Below are 22,588 nucleotides of genomic sequence, written 5' to 3'. Positions count from 1 at the left end.
TCATGTCAGCCCTGCCACCAAAGGACCTGCTGACGTCATTTCAGTGATCTTCTCGTTAAGAGTGAGAGTGTCGATGAGGAAAAGGTCACTTTGTCATGCTGAATGAGTTAGAATAGAGCGGTGAAGAAGACTTCAGGGTGCCCAAGAAAGTCCAGTAAGCTCCAGGAACTTCTCCTAAAGTTGATTCAGCTGTGGGCACCTCCAGGGCAGAGCTTGCTCAGGAGTGGCAGCAGGCAGGTGTGAGTGAGGCGAAGTCTTTTGGAGGATGGCTTGGTGTGTGTGAAGATGGGCAGCAAAGAAGCCATGGAAAAACATCAGGGACAGACTGATATTCTGGGATTGGACTGCTGAGGACTGCTTGGGGAAAGTCATTTTCTCTGATGAATCCCCTTTCCGATTGTTTTTGTCATCTGGAAAAAAGAAAAGGTGAGCGGCGCTACCATCAGCCCTGTGTCACGCCAACAGTAAAGCATCCTGAGACCATTCATGTCAGCCAAGGCAGTGCAGACAGCAACTTCTGCCAACCATCCAAGAACAGTTTGGTGACCAACATGATAGAGCACCGGGCAATAAGGTAAAAGTGAGAACTAAGTAGCTCGGGAACAAAACATCGAAACTTTGGATCCATGGCCATGAAACTCCCCACTGAGAACTGAAGAGGCAGGTGGACAAAAACAAACCCACCAATTCTGACAAACTCCAACAACAGCAACAACATTTATTTCTATAGCACATTTTCATACAAATAATATAGCTCAAAGGGCTTTACATGATGAAGAAAAGAGAAAAAAAGACAAAGTAAGAATTAAAATAAGACAACACTAATTAACATAGAATAAAATTAAGGTCCGATGGCCAGGGAGGACAGAAAAAACAAAAAAAAAAAGTCCAGACGGCTGGAGAAAAAAATAAAATCTGAGGGGGTTCCAGACCATGAGACCACTCAGCCCCCTCTGGGTATTCTACCTAACATAAATGATCAGTCCTCTTTGTATTTAGGGTTTTCATAGAAGGACTTGATGATAATAGTCATGTAGACGTCTGACTTTTAATCCATCAATGTAGGAACATCACGGTGCTTTGATTAAGTGGTGGTGGCATAGGTCGCCACCACAGAAAACCGAGAAAAAAAAAAAACAGAAGAGAGAGTAGGGGTTAGTACGGATTTTAGAGCTTCCATGAATAGTTATGATAATTAATTGAATATACAGAGCATCAGGATTAAACTGAAATGAAGTTATGAGAAGGCCATGTTAAAGTAATGTGTTTTCAGCAGTTTTTTAAAGCGCTCCACCGTATCAGCCTGTTGAATTCCTATTGGTAGGCTCTTCCATATTTTAGGTGCATAACAGCAGAAGGCCGTCCGCCTCACCACTTCTTTTAAGTTTAGCTCTTGGAATTCTAAGCAGACACTCATTTGAGGATCTGAGGTTACGATTTGGAATATAAGATGTCAGACATTCCGATATATAAGATGGAGCGAGATTATTGAAGGCTTTGTAAACCATAAGCAGAATTTTAAAGTCAATCCTGAATGACGCAGGTAACCAGTGTAGCGACATCAAAACTGGAGAAATGTGCTCAGATTTTTCTTTTCCAAGTTAGGATTCTAGCAGCTGCATTCTGCACTCGTTACAAGCGATTTATGTCTTTTTTGGGTATTCCTGAGAGGAGTGTGTTACAGTAATCTAGCCGACTGAAAACAAAAGCGTGAACTAATTTCTCAGCATTTTTCAATGTTATAAGAGGTCTAACTTATGTTATGTTTCTTAAGTGAAAAAATGCTGTCCTAGTGATCTGATTAATATGTGATTTAAAATTCAGGTCAGAGTCAATAGTTACCCTAAATTCTTTACCTCCATCTTGACTTTTAATCCTAATGCATCCAGTTTATTTCTAATAACCTCATTATATCCATTATTGCCAATCACTAAAATTTCTGTTTTCTATTTATTTAGCTTGAGAAAATTACTACTCATCCATTTAGAAACACAAGTAAGACATTGTGTTAGTGAATCAAGTGAGTTGGGGTGTGGAATAATAAAAATCTGAATCAATGTATTAAATAAAAGTTGAACAAATAATCTTGGGCTGAGGGCTTTTAACCCAGTCCAAGGGAGGGGAAGAAGATTTGGGGACTACGCCTTAGTGCAATGAATATTTGGGTAAACAAGTCTAAAGAAAACGCCTTGGTGATTACTATCTGTGTGTATTTGAGTGTATAAAAATATATATAAGAAAATGTATATGTGTATTGTATTTGCAAGTATAAGAGTTCTGTGTGTTAAATTATATGAAATGCATTGAGATTGTGATGAAGGAAAGTTAAGGATATTAAGCATTAGAGCCTAAATATATAAAATAGCCATAAGATTAATAAAAGAAATAAATAAAGGGTGGATCAGCTTTTAGGGACCGCACCCTGTCCTAGTTAGCAAAAGCAGAAGTTCATTCCACTTCTAAGGGAAGGCTACTTGTAAAGGTGCAAAAATGAGATAACTATGTGTACGTGCTTAAGAGGAAATAAAAGCCGGTTTGGAAAACCGCAAAGGGCCTCCTGTGACGTGGATGCTGTCAGTGACAAACTGTCAGCATTCTGCAGCGGGTCTCTGCTCACTAAGAAAGATCAAGAAATAATAAAAGAAGTTGTTTGTTTGAATTTGTGTTTGTCTGCTGTTGTTTCGAACCTTCGACCACAGGGGTCATCAGGTGCTATTGGTAAATACAGCTGTAGATAGATAGATAGATAGATAGATAGATAGATAGATAGATAGATAGATAGATAGATAGATAGATAGATAGATAGATAGATAGATAGATAGATAGATAGATAGATAGATAGATAGATAGATAGATAGATAGATAGATAGATACTTTATTAATCCCAGTGGGAAATTCTGTATGTCATCAGCATAGCTGTGGTAGCTCACGTTATGCCCCAAGATAATCTGACCTAACAGAAGGAGATCGAAAAAAGAGCAGCGGACCCAGGATAGAGCCTTGTGGACCACCATATAGGACATCATATGTCTTTGAAGTATAATTACCACAACTAACAAAGAATTTTCTACCTGCCAGGTAGGATTCAAACCAATTTAAGACACTGCCAGAGAGGCCCACCCATTGACTAAGGTGATTTCTAAGAATATTATGATCAGTGGTGTCAAATGTGGCACTCAGATCTAAGAGGATGAGAACAGATAGATGGCCTCTGTCTGCATTGACCCACAAGTCATTGACTACTTTAACGAGTGTAGTTTCTGTGCTGTGATTTGTTCTAAAACCTGACTGAAATTTATCAAGAATTGCAGGTTTATTAAGGTGCTCATTTAGCTGCATAATGACTGCCTTCTCTAGAATTTTACTTGAGAAAGGCAGGTTAGAGATGGGTCTAAAATTTTCAAAAGCAGAGGGGTCGAGATTATTTTTCTTGAGTAGGGGTTTAACTACAGCAGTCTTAAGACAGTCTGGTAAGACCCCCGTATCTAATGATGAGTTTACTATGTCAAGAATACTATCAATTAGCACGCCCAATACTTCTTTGAAAAAACTTGTTGGTATCGGGTCAAGGGCGCAGGTAGAGGGTCTCAGTTGAGAAATTATTTTATGTAAATCAGGTAAATCTATCCTGCTGAAAGAAGAACTCCAAGCATTGATTATGCAGGAATGGGCAGCTGCCATCAATCAGGATTTGGCCCAGAGGTTGATTGCCAGCCTGCCTGGGTGAATTGCAGAGGTTTTGAAAAAGAAAGAAGGGCCAACACTGCAGATATGGACTCTTTGCATAAACTTTACGTAATTGTCAATAAAAGCCTTTGAAACTTCTGAACTGCTTGTAATTCTACTTCAGTATATCAGAGAAACCTCAGACAAAAAGATCTAAAAACACTGAAGCAGCAAACATTGTGAAAATTAATATTTGTGTCACACTCAAAACTTTTGGCCACGACTGTTTAAAAAAATATTGACAGCCTATTATTACCTACAGGATCTGTCCAGGAGTAAACCAATGAAATTTCGTCTGGGGTATTTAAACATACAGTAACGTGTGGTTTGGTTGCTGTCGAGTAAATTTTAGTGCCATACAAACACTAATCAAAATCATTTTTGCTGGAATATGTCTCCTCTTGGCCATGGGCAAATAGCTGAATCTGATAGCAGGCAGTGTAAATATTTTCAGAGTGTTTACTTATTAGCTAGCCATCGGGGCGTCTGAAGGAGAAAGTCCTCATGCCCTGTGTATCTTCTTTCCTGCCCAGCTTTTTGTTTGGCTTAAGTCCCAGTGCAGTTCACTTGATTGCGATGCACTCTTCTGTCTGTTGGAAGTCCAAAGCCTTAACCACCACACCGCACGACCTGCCATTAAAAATAAAACATTCTATCAGGAGAACATTAGGGAATTGAAGTGAATTTCTTTGTGTAGAGTTAAACTAATTGAGTCCCATTCATTAAACTTAAACTACATACAGTGTAGGGCCATTAAGCCGCAGGCCAGTAATCCGCGAATTCGCTAAAGCCGCGCAAAAAGCTTGGATCCCAATTTTTTGACACTATGGATCGTACGGACCTAAACATGGGCTCTCAAACACTCGAGACAGGTGTTGAAAGCTGTCATTTTGGCATTTCGAATGTCCGTGATTGACATGCTATGCACTATCGCGGATTAAATATTTAAATGCTGGCTTATAACTTCAAAGAGGTATTTATAGAAGATTAGTCTTTTATTTATCAATAAAGAATAAAATAACTTACAATGAAATTCAAATATTAATCTGTTTTATCCACGCTGAGTGTCAGCGTTATGGAGGCCGCCATTGTAACCGATTCACACCTTACAATGCTACAAAGTTAATCCGCGGTAAATCCGCAAAAAATCAACTGGTATTTAAAGTATTATTTTTAATTCGATAATCTGATAAAACTTGAAATTGTATAAATATGAGTCACAAACCCAACGTAAATCACTTCAGTTTCTGAATCTATAGCGAGCACATCATATTTGCTTTAAAAATTTTTATGCCATGAGTAATAAACGTAAACACGCTTCGTATGATGTTCAGCAAAAGCTGGATGTCATCGAAAGAATGCGAAACGGCGAAACTCGCATAAAAGCCCATAAATGCATTATCAAGCCGCGGACCACCTAAGCCGCGGTTAAGCAGTTTGGACCCCAATCACCGCGGCTTAATGGCCCTACACTGCACTTTTATTTTTGGTGAGGATGAGTATTTTTCTTGAGTCATAATCCAACTTCACCTTTTTTCAATACATGACTGAAAATTGCAACAGGTTTGACTTAATAAATGCACAGAACACAAAAGGTTGGTTAAATGTGTGGCATTTTCTTTTATTACCACACTAGTCATTTAGCCTGTTACAATAACGGGCGCTAGAACAGTAGTGCATAAACATTAGTAGAAACAGTCTATATTAAATGGCAAGGGACTTTGACCTCATTCTTTTTGTTGGTCGTATTTTTCTTTCTTTCAGCCTTTCTTTTGTTGATGTTTACTTGCTGAGCTGACCGTTCTTCGTGGGCTGCCGCCGTGTATTGTGTGTCTTTAATTTTCTGTGACAGTAATACTGTCTTGTACGTCCGCTGGCTTGTACGTCCATAATATACCTTTAATTTTCTCTGGCGGTAATACAGGCGTGCGTGTCGGTAATATGCCTTTAATCTCCTCTGATGTAATACTGGCTTGTATGTGGCTGTAATATGAGTCACTGTATTGTGTACCTTTAATTTTCTCTCGCAGTAATACTGGTTTGTATTTCCGTAAAATGCCTCTAACTTTCTCTGACAGTAATATCGCGCATCGCACCGTGCCCCGCGCATGCGCACTTCACCAGAAGACACACACACACGGACACCTGGACGCACACAGGGATTTTATTAAAGAGGATAAGTTGGTTGATTGCATTTTTTGTGTAATCTTAACATTAGTTACTTTGCTGTAATTTGAAAGAATGAAAAAGATGCTGTTGTGATGTGAGATTTTGCATATAACTTGATAAATATTTTGTATGTCTTTATTTGTAATTTAGGCAAAGCAAATGTAATTTAGTGTTACTTTGGTGAGAGGCGTTCGTGTTTGCCAGCCCTAACCGCTTTTACGACAGTGTTTTGGGGTGTGTGCTTTTAACCAGTTTGGCGAGTGTTTCTCTGCTAAAGTCTATCAATCCCCGTAAGGAAGCCAGGTTACTTTAACATATGCTCTTGGAGGTGGCAGGTTTTAAGATGTTGTATTCCCCCATTGGTCTGAAGTATGGCTGTTTGGAATTGGCTTGGATCAGAAGCTTTTAAGTCCCATGATGTCCTATTGGCTCTAGGGGTTGGACAGAGAATCTATAAATCTGCTTGTTCAACCACATTCTCTCTCTCTTACTAACATCTGATAATGAAGACAACACAATGGAGACCACAGCTTAGCAGCCATATTGGAACAGGCATACAGCCTGTTCTGAAGAAAGCTGAGTACCAATGATGCTTTAACTAGAGACATTTTAAATAACTACAAGTCTGTGTGCCGCCTGAAACTACACATCACCATTTAATCAGGTTGTATGGTTGCCAATATTCAAATGTACTTTGCATATTGTTATTTTTTATGACTATTACCAATAATACATTATTTTATGTGTAACGTAATTCCTGCTTGTCTTTTTACTACACCTAATTGCCTATACATATAGAAGGGAAGGTGGGGATAAGTTATATACTATAATACCTTATAAACAGTGGTAATTCTGTGAGATTAGGCATCCTGGCAAAGGGTACTTATTAATAATACAATAATAATAAATAATAATAATACATTTTATTTATATAGCGCCTTTCCCATGCTCAAGGCACTTACAGAATATAATAAAGAACGGCAGAATATACAGTATATAGCATTGTACAAACCAGATAAATAAATAAAGAAGATTAAGACAGTAAATTCTGAAAAAAACAGACAACATAATTGATGGTCTCGCACACACACACATACAGGTTACATTGGCATCTTGACAGAGAAGTAAACTGAGAGAAGGGTAATAAAGTCAAGTAGAGCTAAAAGCCTTCCTGAACAGATGAGTTTTGAGTTGTTTTTTAAAAGAATTCATGGAGTCAGCTGACCTGATTAATTTTGGTAGGTCATTCCAGAGTCTGGGCGCTATACAGCTGAAGGCCCTGCTGTCACCCATAGAGTGTAGATTAGTGAGGGGCACAACAAGATTACCAGAATCAGAGGACCTTAGTGGGCGGGCAGGCACATAGTGATGGAGAAGGTCACTGATGTAGTTTGGTGCGAGGTTATTTAAAGCTTTGTAGGTTATTAGTAGGATTTTATATTCGATTCTGTAGGACACAGGGAGCCAGTGAAGACGGAGCAGGATGGCTGTGATGTGCTCGCTGCTGCTGGTTCGAGTAAGGACGCTTGCAGCTGAGTTTTGAATAAGCTGGAGCTGTGATAGAACATTAGAAGGGGCACCTGCCAGTAGGGAATTACAATAATCGATGCGGGATGTGATAAAAGCATGGACAAGTTTCTCAGCATTAGAGAAGGAGAGGAAGGAGCGAACACGGGATATGTGACGGAGGTGAAGGTAAGAAAGTTTCTTAATGTGATTTATGTGGGCGGAATAAGTGAGGGAGGAATCAAAAATGACACCAAGATTTTTTACAGTAGAGGCAGGTCTGATGAGATCACTGCCAAGATGGACTGGAAAGGAGCTCATTTTATTAACTCTTTTAGGGCGGATGTCGACTTTTGTCGACAGGAGGGGTTGAAGGCGAATGTCGACAAAAGTTGACATCCAGGGATAGGGGGCGACAATCAGCTGTTAATGGCGACAAATCTCACTATCACGTCACAGGCATTCCCTCTGTGCTTGGAGGAATGCTAGACTCGTTGACTCGGCAAATAAACCTTGCGTGTGCGTGAGTTGCGAAATGTAAACAAAGGCAAGATGGCACCAACATGTGAAAAGGCAGCGAAGCAAGTGCAGAAAAGAAAACACTCGGCAGACGATGTTTTGCGCATTATTGCGGAGTCGGACTCTTGATTTTTCAGAATCGGACTTTATTGGCAGTGATCAGGAGATCGAGCAAGAGAGTTAGAAGCAGGCATCAGCTGATCAGACACCAGCCGATGCCGCGCCAGCGGATCTGCTGCCAGTTGAGTGCCTTCGTGCAGCCGATGCATCTACGGCAAGGTTCACATGGGATAAATACACAGACATTGATCCGTTGAGAGCCGATCTGGCTACCGGAGTTTACAAGACGGCATGGCTTGCTGTTGGACACGACAGATCACCAGCTGCTGTACTTCATGCTGCTCTCTCCTGATGCTGCTTTTCAGCTACTGTCAGACGAGACAAACAGGTAGGCAGAGATTTTTTTTGAATCGCGGGCTGCGTTTGCATCGCATTCTCGTTTTTCAAAGTGGAAACCCACAACGAAAGACGAGATGAAGCGCGCTGTGGCATTACAAATAGAGATGGGACAGAACTGGTGATATAACTTCAGGGAGCATTGGTCCAAACGTGTTTTGTCCCCTGGTGGCTTAGGTACGTGCTGCTGCAAAGTTTTATTCACTTCTGTAATAAACAGAAGCAAATCCCATGGGGTGAGCCAGGCTATAATGCCATACATAAAGTTCATAAAGTTTCAGAAGATGAAAAGAGGTGACAATACGGTTTTCATGCAGGCAGAAAACTTGGTGGCAGTGGCATGGCATGATGGCAAATGGGTGACTTGTCTCTCTACAGTACACACTAACAATATATGTGAGAAAGTGCAGCAACAGACAATTGAAAAATAGGCACCAAAGCAACACGTACTGTAAGGAGTGCAATGTGGCAATGACTGAAATTGGCTGCTTTGAGCGAGATCAGACTTTGCTGTGTAAAATGTATGTGATATGTATGTGAAATCATAGAGTATGCAGGCTCATACAACATGCAAGACAGTAACATTTGTCAAAAGTAAATATTTTTTGTTGATTTGATATGTTAAACAATTGCTTTGTGTTCTTTTTTAAAAAATGTTAGTTTTTGGAAAAATATTCAGCCCTGGGAGAAAAGAAACAAAAAAAAAAATTAGCCCCAAAAGAGTTAAGTTGCATTTTAGTCCCAATTTGCAGGAGTTCAGTTTTATTGCAATTTAATTTTAAAGAGTTCTGCTCCATCCAGGTTTTAATTTCACTAAGGCAGGATGTGAGCTGAGAAAGTTCAGATGAAGTTCCACTTTTAACATTGAAGTAGAGCTGAGTATCATCTGCATAAAAATGATAACCCAGTCCATAGCTACGAATAATATGGCCAAGGGGAAGCATATAAATACAGAAAAGCAGAGGACCGAGGACAGAGCCCTGAGGGACTCCTTGTGTGACTGGCACGGAGTTGGATCTGCTGTTGCCAAGACTAACAAACTCTTTCCTATCAGTCAGATAGGACTTGAACCACTGGAGGGCAGTGCCAGAGATACCCAGCATGTTCTCCATTCTGGACAGTAGGATGTCATGTCTGACAGTGTCAAATGCTGCACTGAGGTCTAACAGAATTAATATGCTAGTTTGTCCAGAGTCTGCTGCCATAAGCAAATCATTGGTTACCCGTAGCAGAGCAGTTTCACAGTTGTGCCGCGCCCTGAAACCAGACTGAAAGGGTTCCATCAAATTATTAGAGGTTAGGTAATTGGTGAGTTGGGAAGCTACAACACGCTCAAGAACTTTTGACAGGAAAGGTAAGTGGGAAATAGGCCGGAAAGTAGAGCAATATATTACTCTACCAAGACAAAACAGATGCCATGGGTGAAAGTATCATAAATTGACTTCCACACCCCTACAAAATCCATAGCACTTGGAGAAAAATCTTTTATTACAAGTGTTTAATGTTCTTTCCAAGTATAAAAAGGTGTGGGGATCCCTCGGAATATACCAGGGTGAGCCAAAATGAAGTACCCCATTTCTCAAAGTCATTGTGCGAGGTAGTGGGGTGGGTGGGTGGTCCTTTGACAGGCGATCCCTGTCAAATCCATCATCACTGCACAACCCGCCTTCTGAATGCACTTCAGCATTCCTTCTAACGGTGACATCCCAAATCGGAAAATAATTCTTCAGTGGGTGGCTAAATTTAGACAGACGGGTATAACATTAAACAGAAAATCTCCAGACTGTATGAACGCCTGAAAACATCCAAGCTGTAAGGGCATCCATTTTGCAGTCTCCTAGACGTTCAGCGCACTTCTGCCTTCTGCATTTCCAACACGTCTTTCAGGAGGATTCTGCATGAGGACCTTCATTTCCATCCATATAGAATGACAGTAGTGCAGCAACTCACTGAGAGAGACTGGGTGAGCCGTAGAGAGTTGCACGCCAGCATTCTGCAAACCTTTCTTTGAGATGCCATCGTCAGTTGTAATGGCCGACCCCTTTACCCAGACCGGCAACTACACAACCAAGACTATTGACTTGGCTATAACAAGTTGTTAACAAACTCATCACAACTACATGTTCTGTTTTTTCTTAGAATTGTCCAATGGGAATGGGAAAACAAGACCTGTGCAATGACTACCCTCAGTCTGACACTTGCACATGGCTGACATGTTGAAATCCTGGCATATGTAATAATAATAATAAATTTTATTTATATTGCACTTTATATTTCAGCAATCCCAAAGTGCTACAGAGTAAAAATAGAATAATAAAATAAAAAATAAAAAAAAAAAAAAAAACAGAAGAGTACTTAAAATACTTTAACAAAATGACTTTCTAAAAAGATGAGTTTTTAGGTTTCGCTTAAAGGCCTCAGTCGACTGTGGGGCTCTCAGGTAATCAGGGAGGGCATTCCACAGTCTCGGCGCCACCGATGAAAACGCCCTGTCACCCATGCTGCTGAGCTTAGTTCTGGGGACTTGAAGAGTGTTAGTGTGTACAGAGCGGAGGGAACGTAAGGAGTTATGAGGGGTAAGGAGTTCCTGTAGATAAAGAGGGGCATGTCCATAAATGCACTGGTGGGTAAGAAGGGAGACCTTATACTCTATTCTGAATGAAACAGGGAGCCAGTGAAGGGTTTTCAGGATTGGGGTGATGTGATCATACTTTCGCACCCTCATCAGGATCCTGGCAGCGCTGTTCTGAATATACTGGAGTCTCTGGATACTCTTGCCAGGAATCCCAATGAGGAGTGCATTACAGTAATCCAGCCTGGAAGAGACAAAGGCATGGACGAGTTTCTCTGCATCTGCCAGGGTGAGTAATGGGCGGAGTTTGGCGATGTTCTTGAGATGGAAAAAAGATGACTTACAGAGATATTTGATGTGGGTGTCAAAGGTAAGTTGGGAGTCCATTCTAACACCCAAATTAGTAACAGATGTGGAAAGAGGAATATTTTGGCCAGAGAAAGTAATACTGGTGATGGTAGAAGAGCGAAGATGATGTGATGTACCAACTAAGATGGCTTCTGTTTTGGATCTGTTCAACTGAAGAAAATTGAGCCTCATCCATGCCTCTATCTCCTCCAGGCAGGTAGACAATGTAGATGTTGGCAGAGGAGCAGTAGAGGAGGTGGGAGTAGTCCTGAGGTAAAGCTGAGTGTCATCGGCATAGCAATGGAACGATAAACCATGTCTGCCAATGACAGTTCCAAGGGGGAGCATGTAGATAGTAAAAAGGATAAGGCCCAGCACAGAGCCCTGTGGAACACCACAGGTGACGTTGTGGGTGTGGGACTTTGCGCTGCCAAGGGCGACATGCTCAGTTCTGCCAGTCAGGTATGATGTAAACCAATTTAGAACAATTCCTGAGAGTCCAATAGTGTATTGCAGGCGGTGAAGAAGGATGTTATGGTCTATTGTGTCAAAAGCAGCTGTCAGGTCAAGGAGGATAAGTAGTGAAGGTGAACCAGTATCTGCCGTCATCAGAAGATCATTGGTGACCCTGACCAGGGCTGTTTCGGTGCTATGGCCAGGGCGAAAACCAGACTGAAACTTTTCAAACAGATTGTTCAGTTTGAGATGATCGTGAAGTTGTGCTGCAACTATTTTTTCCAGAACTTTGGAGAGAAATGGAAGATTGGAGATGGGCCTATAATTGGAGAGAACTTCAGGATCCAAGGTGGATTTTTTCAGTAGAGGTCTGATGACAGCAGTTTTTAGTGCAGAAGGAATATGGCCAGCCAGGACGGACTGATTTATTATCCTGGTGATAAGTGGAGAGATGGCAGAAATGTTGGCCCTCAGCAAGGGTGAGGGGAAAGGGTCCAGGGAACTAGTAGACGGTTTCATTTTCCTGATGACAACCTCCACCTCTTCCCGTGTGGCAACAGAGAAAGAGCAAAGAGGATGGACGGTCTCAGACAATGAGTCAACAGTTGGGAAGGGCAAGATATCCTTGGTAGAGAGGTGTAAACGGATATTATCAACTTTTTGTTTAAAAAAGTTGATATACATGTTGCATCTGTCATCAGTGGTCTCAGAATGGGCAGGTAAAGGAGGTTTGAGAAGATGATTTATGGTTGAAAAAAGTTTTTTAGGGTTGCTGGAGCCATTTCTGATGATGGTGGAATAAAACTTGGACCGTGCAACCTTCAGAGCTTCTGCATACGCCCTCATGTGTTCTCTGTAAGCCTGTTTATAGACAGTCAACCCAGAGGCCTTGAGCCGCCGCTCAAGGACACGCCCAGCTGCCTTCATTTTTCGCAGCTCGCAGGTATACCAAGGTGCTGAGCACGAGAATGAGACGGACCTAGATGTTAAAGGGGCGTGGAAGTCCAGGAGACTGCTCAGGGACTGGTTGTAAAAATCCACGAGGTCAGCAACAGAGAGGGAGCTGATAAAGTCAGAGGAGAGAAATGTAAGGTCCAAGGCCAAGGCATCCACATTGATATTCTTCAGATTTCTGAAATAGATCTGTCGTTTTGGTTTGATACGGGAGGAGAAAAAGGGCAGCTCCAATGACACAACTTTGTGGTCTGAAATACCAAGATCAAATACCTGTAGATTCCTGATTGGGGCACAGGTTGAAATGACCAAGTCAAGAGTGTGACCCCTAGAATGTGTGGGAACATCAACATGTTGTTGTAGGTTGAGAGAATCTAGCAGCTCAAGGAAATCAGCAGTGAGATAACCTGTGGGATTGTCAACATGAATATTTATATCTCCAAACAGGTGACAATCAACTAGTGCTCATTCATAACACGTTAAGGTTCCTGCCCGATTTGTCCGCAGGACACAATATTTATTGTGAGTGCCATGTTGGATGGTCAGGCATCCTGGCCAGGATGGAAGTTGGTTTCTGGCCAGAATGGGATGCCACAATGGAAGGACAGGAGGTGACTGCTGTCCAAAGTCATATTCATCCCATCCCCTCACCCCACCACACACATTGGAAGCAGCATCCCACTGGTGTGACATCCTCAGGGCAGGCTGGCTGGGAATTGTACTCCTATATATATAGAAATACACAGTAAATACAGAAAGCATTAGAAGAGAGTGTAAGCGAAGAGTTTACCTTTGATTTCTATTCAGCTTACAGAAAAGTATGGAGATGTCTACAGTCTGAGACTTGGAGGAAGTAAATTTGTGATCGTCAACGGGTGCAAGTTGGCCAAGGAGGCTCTGCTGACGCAAGGATATGCCTTGACTGGCCGGCCACAACTTGCTATTTCTGACAGGATCTACTACAAAAAAACTGGTACTCATCTATATATATATATATCTATTTACATACAGTACTGTATATATACATCTATGTCACTTGATTACTTTTTAAATTTTATTAGTAATGTGTAAGTAGAACTCTACATGCTGATAGATATTTCCAAATGTGAATGTGGCATCTGAACAACAAGCTTGCCAGTGGAGAACACCTTGTAAGTTTGCTTGTATAATGGACTATGAAGCATAAACTTACAAACAGTAAAGCCCACCACTGGAGTCAACATCTTGAACAATTACTCAGTAGGTTTGAAAAGACAGAAAGAAGAGAAAGGTGCTATATAACAGATAGACAAATATGAAAAGTACAACATTAGATAGAAACAGACAGATAAAAGGAACTATTTAACAGTAACATAGATAGATAGATAGATATGACAGGTACTAAGATAGATAGATAGATAGATAGATAGATAGATAGATAGATAGATAGATAGATAGATAGATAGATAGATAGATAGATAGATAGATAGATAGATAGATAGATCTGACGGGTGCTATATAATAGATAGATAGATAGATAGATAGATAGATAGATAGATAGATAGATAGATAGATAGATAGATAGATAGATAGATAGATAGATAGATAGATAGATAGATAGATAGATAGATAGATAGATAGATAGATAGATAGATAGATGAGCCCCCATTGTTTTTCCTGACACACTTCTGCTGAATAATTTGTTGGCTGAAAGTCCTCAGTGTTGGTGTGTCAGAAAGAGGATGTGCTGCATTGTTCATAATGGCACTCAGTTTTGTTTTCTTCCACTACGACCTCCAGGGGGTCCAGAGTGTGTCCCATAACTGAGCCTGTCCTGTTAATTAGCTTGTTGATTCCAGCTCAACACACCACACTGGCCATCATGGAGTTGTAGAAGATGTGAAGGATGTCACTTCCCACATTAAAGGAACACAGTCTCATAAGGAAGAAGTAAGCACTTTGTCCCTTTCTTATATACAGGTAGGTCCTCTGTATTACAAGACCAGTCCAACCTGTCATTGATGTGGACCCCCAAGTACTTATAGGAGTGGTTCATTATTCTGGTGTAGAGGTTGTTTGATGTGGTGAAACTCAATAAGCAGTTCATTTGGTTTTCGAAGATAATTTTCCAAGTTCTCCCCCTGACTCCTCTCTTCTGTCACATCCCTCTTATCAATACCCTCCATAAGTGCAGAATCACCTAAGAATTTCTGCAGGTGACGTGACCTCCTGTTATATTTAGAGTCTGAGGTGTGCAGAGAAAAGAGAGAAGCAGACAGGCCTGTTCCTTGTGGTGTTCCAGTGTTTTTCACACAGTCATTGAGTCTCACAGACGGTGGTCTTCCTGACAGGTAGTCCATCATCAGGACACCACATTCACCTGCATATCTCTGAGTTTACCACCTTAATGGGGATGTCTGGATGGTGTTGAAAGCACTGGAGAAATCAAAAAACCGAATCTTCACAGTGTGGCCAGCTTTGTCCAGGCTGGTGGAGCAGACAAATAATTGCATCCTCCTCTCCAATTGTTGTCTGTTAGGCAAACTGCAGTGGGTCCAGGTGGTCTACCACAAGAGGACTCATATAGTCCAGGACCAGCCTCTCAATGGTTTTCATGATGTGAGACGTAGTCATTAGTAGTCATTTTGGCATATCGGCTTTATTTTTAGTGTCCCCTTTAGATTTCGGTATTTTAGATATCGAGTGTCTCATGGATGTCTCATTTAAGATGCCAGCTCTTTAATAGTCAGCTCTTTTACGATATCACCCCTTTAGATAGTCTGCCCTGTGTGTTGTCAGCTGTGGGGTCGTCTGCCTCCTGGGCTGTCGTTGCTTGGTAATTTTATCCTTTTGGATTCTGACATTTTGAAGTTTTCCCCTTTTAACAGTCTGTTTTTTCAATAGTTTTTCTTTCAGGATATCAGTTTTGTAGCAGTGCGACTTCTTTACCAATGTGCTCTTTGGGGGTCTTCTTGCCTCACATTATTGTAATTATTACCATTTATCAACCAGTCATTTGCCATTTCTACACCTCAGTAGTCTGCCCTTTCAGTTGTCTGTTCATTTCCATGTTCTTCCTTTCATGGTCTGCCTTTTGCAGTTTCAGGTCTTAGGGTAGTCTGACCCTTAGGGTACTGGCACTTTTGGGTAATCTGTCCTTTATCAATTGGCTGGTGCTAATTAACTTCATTGATTTCACAAAAACATTCAGCAGCATCCATCGTGACTCAGGTGGTCAATCCCGTGCTACTACGTTATTCCTACTTGTACTTCGACACGTTCTGGAGCCTCTACCACAGTTTGACCTCCTGCATCCAGCGGTGGGTTCATGGAAGAATTCACCATCAACACCGGTGTCTGACAGGGGTGCACCTTGGGGTGCCGTTCCTCTTCTTTCTTGCAATGGACATTTCCCTGTGGTGGGTGACAAGTGATCTGAAGAGAGTGGACTTCAGTGGACAGGCCATGCCGGCCTTGACGACCACAATTTTTGCAATTTACGTCGTGCTCATGGCCTAAATGCAACCTGTGCTACGAAACATAACCACCAAGTTGGAACTTGTGGTGTGGAATGTTGGATTCCAGATTAGCAACAACAAGACCAAAGTTGTGCAGGTGAACCCATACCACCAAACTCTGGATCATTGTGGGATGATGGGGAGCTCAATGAGGCCACCCAGTTTATATACCTCGGTAGCACCATTACATTGAATGAAGGCTCCAATGAAGATGTCTGTATGTGAGTCAGTCAAACCATGGGGGTTTTCTAAAGAATGCGTTGTGATAGGGTAATGAAGATCAAACTATTCAATGCTGGTCAAAGGTGGTGGATAACCAAAAGCTTAGGTCAAAACCTCAATGTTTTGTTTGTGAAGAACCCTCAGTATCGCCTTCCATGATTGAGCCACGAGTGATGAGGTCTTGCGGCTGAGTGAGACTCACCAAAACGTTTGACCAGTCACCCAGATGTATTTGGCTGACCATGTCTTTCACTTACCCGACCATCAATTACCCGACCCTGTGATGTAATGGATGCCAAAAACTAGAAGAGATAACAGGGATGACACATCAAAGGTTAAAGAGCGACCCTCCAAGAAAACTTCGGTGCCATCGATGTGGGTTGAACGATGCAACGAAAATTGTGACAGACCATTCACAGTGGAGGAAACTCACCACCCTGTGTGCTTTAATGGCACCTCAAAGAAATAAGTGCTGAGTAAGTAAATCATTTGGTGAAATCACCGTTTGGTGACACTCGGTCACAGAGCTGTTGTTAGAGTAAGCCGGTGTAAGGGACGACCAGGAAGTCCAGAGAGTGGAAAGATGGGGGAAGGCAGCTAATTTAAGACACTGCCTCCACCCAAGATGCTAGATGGCAGCTTCCCTGGAGTGCAGCAGTGCCCCAGATTCCCACAGGGTACCATGGGACTTGGAGTTCTTTATCTGTGCCCTATTAGGTGCCGTGGATACCGCCAGGTGTAGCTGTAGAAAACTTACGGTATATGAAACAGGTTTTTGCCTAACCCGGTAGCACTGGCAGACCACGTGAACGAAAGCATGGAAGTACTTCTGGGTTGGCCAATATAAAAAGGACCGCCTTACACCCAGTGGGGGAACCAGAGTCGGGAGAGGTGAAAGGAGAAAAGAAAAAGGAAAGGAGACATTTGAGTGGTTTGCGGTGCTTTATTGCCTGTTTACCTGTGACTGTGGTGACTGGGGAGCACTGTGAAGAATTTAAAACAAATGAACAAATTCTGGGTGCCTTTAACTCGTGTCGTCAGTGTCTGTCCATAGGGGTAGAGGAACGACAGTGCCCTCTAGTGTTCACAGCAGTCCTGACAACAACTTTAGAATCTTTCATAAAGGATTTCCATTTTCTTTTGCACTCAGTAAGTCTCTTTTAGTGCTGCGATGTCCACAGATTGAATGTCTGTCGTGTTCCTCCTCTTCCTCCTATGTGTCCCTCTCACCCAAACAGGCTTCAGTATCTCCTGGCTCTAACATTCATTTGCCCCCCATGTAGGCGTGGCATTAAGTAATGGGTACACCTGGAAAGAGCACAAGAGGTTCGTTTTGACCACACTGAGAAACTTTGGAGTTGGAAAGAAGAGCTTAGAGTCCATCATCATGGAGGAGGCCAAGTTCTTTGTGGAAGCCTTTGAGGAGGAGAGAGGTGAGTAATCTCAAAGCCCATGGGGCTACTTTGAGTTGGAAGAGTAGGCACACGGCTCTCGGATTTTTGGATTTGTTATTATATGGAAAGCATGTTGCCATCATTTTAACAGAAAGGGCTGCCATGGCTTTTTATTAAAAACAAGTTGCATGGCTGAATCCCCGATGTAAAGTAGACTTAAGCGTTAATGAAGACACGCTAAAACTGAACTGCTACTGCATGTCCTACCAGGGACGTGCGGTCAGGGGAGGTGGGTGAGGCTCTTCGTGAAAAGTAGAAAAACTAATAGTGATAACATAAAATATAATGTGTCCACTGGTCTGTGCTATAAATTTGTTTTCTGTATGATTCTCATAATTTTTATAGTCAAAATCGCTGAATTGACGCATTTCCTGTTCAAATACAAGAGAGAAACGCAAGGTGCAGCAGCGACGAGCCTCACCTCACCTCTGACTGCGCTGTCCTTCACTGGGCTGATGCCTGCGATTGGCGCGTGCCTGCTGCTGTCTCTCTGTATATAAGGTTTGCAGACACGTTTATTATACACCCTGACTTTCCACAGTCTGGCTAATATCTTTAATGAATGTGTCTGACATATTTAGTCTTGCTGATCGGCCATGAAACTGCAGTGAAAAGGAACCAGGTGAGGCAGACAGTACTGTGCCGCCTTGAAGGGGGCGCATGTGAGCCCAACAGTGGCGACTGCCCTAAGACTACAAGGGAAGCTCCGCTTCCTCTACTATGTCAGAAAATAAATGCTCATATATATACTGTCGTATTTATATTGGTTTTAATAAAAGTGCGCTAGAACGCGTTCAACTTCATGACTAGCTCGTTCAGAATCAGGTATTTATTGTAGATTGTTTGACGCGATTTTTTTGTCATACATTTCCGTGCAGCACAGCGCGTTAAACCCTCCTGAATAGTGATGTGTCGTTCGCGAACGAGCCGGCTCTAAGAGCTGATGCTTTGAAGCGAACGAGAGGAGCTGATGCCCGTCGATGAAGAGCCGAAGCTTCAGCCGCTCCTGCTCAGCTCTGCTGAAAATCCATTCGGCAGGGGCGGGACTTTACTTATATGGGCACACAGAACATTGGCTCATAATGCCGGCTCGTTCACGAACAACACATCGGACTAGGATCATACCATTATGTGAAAGAAGGAAGGGGGGCAGACACTCTGAAGACAGCGAGTGTTGGTACAGGCCAGGTACACAGAGTGACACTGTCGCTCTGTGTACCTGTCGCTGCGACAGACGAGGAGCCAGATTTAAATGCAAGCGCATCGTGAAGAAAAAAAGAAGTGTGAAGAAATGAGTGAAAGTCGAAAAAGAAGCAGCATCTGGCTGCATTTCAGTGATATTGGAGACTGCAAAGCTGCAGAATTTGTAATATGAAAATATCCGTTAGAGCAGGGTCAACAACAAACCTGCACAGATATATAAGAACCACCCACCCATCCGTGCAACTGGAGGAGAGCGTGCCCTCTCTCCTGCCATCCACAGACCCTGGAAAAGAGCTTCTGCTGCAGCATCCACAGTCTTACCGAAAACTGCAGGTATAACACGGTCTTCAGTTCAAACCAAAATAAGCACATTTATTCCAAAACAAATAATGCCAGACAAACAAATAAGTGTCGATGAGGAGCTGGCTAAAATGATAGCTAGCAACTTTCAACCATTTTCCATTGTGGAGGACAGAGGATTTACAACTTTTGTACAGGCCTTAAACCCCATGTATGTTCTCCCTAGCAGAAAAACTTTGTCCCAAACAATTATTCCATAACTATATACAGTATGTGAGGATGGAGTACAACACTGTGCTTTCAGAAACCACCGCTCTGGACCCCCGGTTTAAAAAGGTAGCATTTATTGACAACAGAGCTGTGGATGAGGCATTTCAAAGAATAAGTGCAGCAGTAGCAAGATGCAACCCCAGCAGCCTGTCTGCTCCTCCATCAGAGGGCCAAGAGGAAGAAATTGGAGCAGGGACATGTTCACAGGAACCACAAGCTTCTGCTGTGTGGAGGCTCTTTGACGAAAGAGCAACAGGAGACACTGCAAGGAGAAATCCCACAGCTGATGCTATGCTGGAGTTGAGGTCCTATCTTGAGGAGCCCCTCATCCAAAGAGCTGAAGACCAACTGAGCTGGTGGGAGGCCAAGGCTGCAGTCTACCCACGCCTGGTTAAGGTAATGGTAGGAAGACTTTGCATTGTTGCTACATCGGTCCCCTCAGAAAGAGTCTTCTCAAAAACAGGATAAATAATCACGGAGAGGAGAAATCGCATCAGCCCATCTAAGCTGAGGCATCTGGCATTTCTGAATGCCAACCTGGCCTAAAAACGTTTATTCAAAGAGTCACAGTGTTGTGTTGTTGTTGAGTTTGGCCTTTATTTAATTTGTTTGCTGTGGTTTTGTGTTAAGTTGTTCATTTAAAGCTTTTATTAAAATGTTAAACAACAGTAACTGTGTATTTTTTGTAATGAAAAAATGCTTAAAAATACGTAATGTCTGAAAACAATGAATAAGAAATTGCTTATACACAAACCATTCATAATTGCTTAATTAGGCTAAAATATAAGCATCCAAGTGATACTAAATGAAGAGCCATTCGGGAGCCGTAAGAGCCGGCTCTTTAAAGGGAGCCGATCCAAAAGAGCCGAAGCTTTGAAAAGAGCCAGAGTTCCCATCACTACTCCTGAAGCCCAGCTTCACTGGAGCTCTATGGACAAGCACAGAGGAGCTTTTTTCACTGCAGAAAAGCTGGACGGTAATTGGATAAATGCACCAAAATTGTCACTTCCAGGGACTCTCAGCTTATCTGGGAGTGAATGGAGCAGTGGGCGGGCCAGGACGCTGGGCTGCTGCATGATGATTGGAGGAGCTGTTTAAAGGGCAGAACCCCTTTTTTGATTGACAGCATTTGAAAGAGTGCTGAAAAGTTATGGCCATTTCTTTGACTCAGGGAGACTTAGATCTGAACTTCAAGTACTATATTCAGATCATGACTTACAGGGGAGCAGGGGTAAGCTGTGTGATTTCTTGGTGTTTTTTAAAGACATGGAGTTGGATAGTGCAATGCCTCAGCTATACAAGCTGTTGTCGTTAGTGGCAACAATTGGCGCTACATCAGCAGGTGTAGAGAGCAGCTTCTCCTGTTTAAAACAGGTCAATTCATACACCCGCAACACGATGGGCAAAGATCGTTTGAGCAACCTTGCTCTCCTGGCCATTGAGAGGAAACTGGTTAAGTCCCTGGAAAAGACGGCCAATTGGTACGACAGGGTCACAGACCATTTTCTGCAAAAGGAATGGAGGGCAGAATTTACGTACAAATAACATAATGAATTTTATGATGAAGGCCTAATATGAGCTTCCCCTGTTTCAAAAGCTAGCAGCCGCCACTGGAGCCCAACTGGTGTTTGTTGCTGCTGTTCTTATACGCAGAGGCACCAATAAGTTAACAATATTAGAAAGTCAGGTGCACTGCGGCAATCTGTTTATTTTTATTTTTTGTTCCGACTTACTGCCAAAATGAAAGATTAAGATTTTTAAAATTACCTCTTTGAGGGCTGAATATTTTTTCCAAAAAACTCAGTTTTCTGAAAAGCACACACAGCAATGGTTACACATATAAATCAACCTAAAACGTCTGTTGCTACGTGCTGTGGCTGCTGTTGGTGCATGTTTGGCATATTTGCGGCTGCACGGGGGCACCTCGATGGCCAGCAGGAATGCAAGGGGCAGTGGTGGCAGTCACAGTGTGATGCAATATGGTTTGAACCTATTGTCATCATCATAAGTGGTGGTTCTTCCTTAGCGAACGCTGCTGTAGGCGCATCAGCTACCCAAACATGTTCAGCAACACGAGATCAGCTGGGGACTGATCAGCTAATTCTGGTACCTCACTTTCGTTTTCGACATCCATCTCCTGATCACTGTGGTGGGCTGGCGCCCTGCCCGGGGTTTGTTTCCTGCCTTGCGCCCTGTGTTGGCTGGGATTGGCTCCAGCAGACCCCCGTGACCCTGTAGTTAGGATATAGCGGGTTGGATAATGAATGGATGGATCTCCTGATCACTTGCATCAAATTCCAAGTTCAACAAGTCCGTGTCCGATTTAGTGATAATACGTAAAACGCACATGGAGTATTTTATTTTGCACATCCACTTTAGTCTCTCGCCAGATGTCAATGCCATTTTAGAAATTGTTTGATCTTGGCTACTCAAGCAAGGAATCAAGGTCAAAACAACAAAGCTACTTAACTTTCCTTCTGGCAAAGAGAGTCGAACTAAAACGTAAGGGCGAGTTTTCACACAGTTTACAGCCGATTACCGTCCTCTACCCCTGAATTTTCGACAAATTCAACATCAGCCCTGGAAGACTTAAAGGAAAAGGCAGACTTTACAAGAAAGTGACGGAGATTTTCTTGGAGACGTATAGGTGCATGGACTTCATTTACAAATAAAGGTAAGACCATAAACGGTTTTCAATTTTACAAAAAATGGGATCAGACTACAACAACAACAACAACAACAACATTTATTTCTATAGCACATTTTCATACAAAAAGTAGCTCAAAGTGCTTTACATAATGAAGAGAAGAAAAATAAAAGACAAAATAAGAAATTAAAATAAGACAACATTAGTTAACATAGAAAAGGAGTAAGGCCCGATGGCCAGGGGGGACAGAAAAAACAAAAAAAAACTCCAGAAATCTGGAGAAAAAAAT

At 42.2% G+C, this 22,588-nt stretch overlaps 1 protein-coding gene across 1 annotated transcript in view; it reads left to right on the top strand.

Annotated features, from left to right (window-relative positions):
• LOC114658753 (cytochrome P450 2J4-like) overlaps positions 1-22,588 on the top strand; it is a 63,896-nt gene that overhangs the window by 8,499 nt on the left and 32,809 nt on the right. The window contains exons 2-3 of the mRNA XM_028810798.2: positions 13,514-13,679; positions 17,709-17,858. Coding sequence (XP_028666631.1) covers positions 13,514-13,679; positions 17,709-17,858 — 316 coding nt within the window. The remainder of the gene's footprint in view (positions 1-13,513; positions 13,680-17,708; positions 17,859-22,588) is intronic.

Source organism: Erpetoichthys calabaricus, chromosome 10 (genome assembly GCF_900747795.2).
Source record: "Erpetoichthys calabaricus chromosome 10, fErpCal1.3, whole genome shotgun sequence".
NCBI classification, from domain to species: Eukaryota; Metazoa; Chordata; class Cladistia; order Polypteriformes; family Polypteridae; genus Erpetoichthys; species Erpetoichthys calabaricus.
Note: the sequence above shows the minus strand (reverse complement) of the source record. Positions and strands in the feature narration are given on the sequence as shown.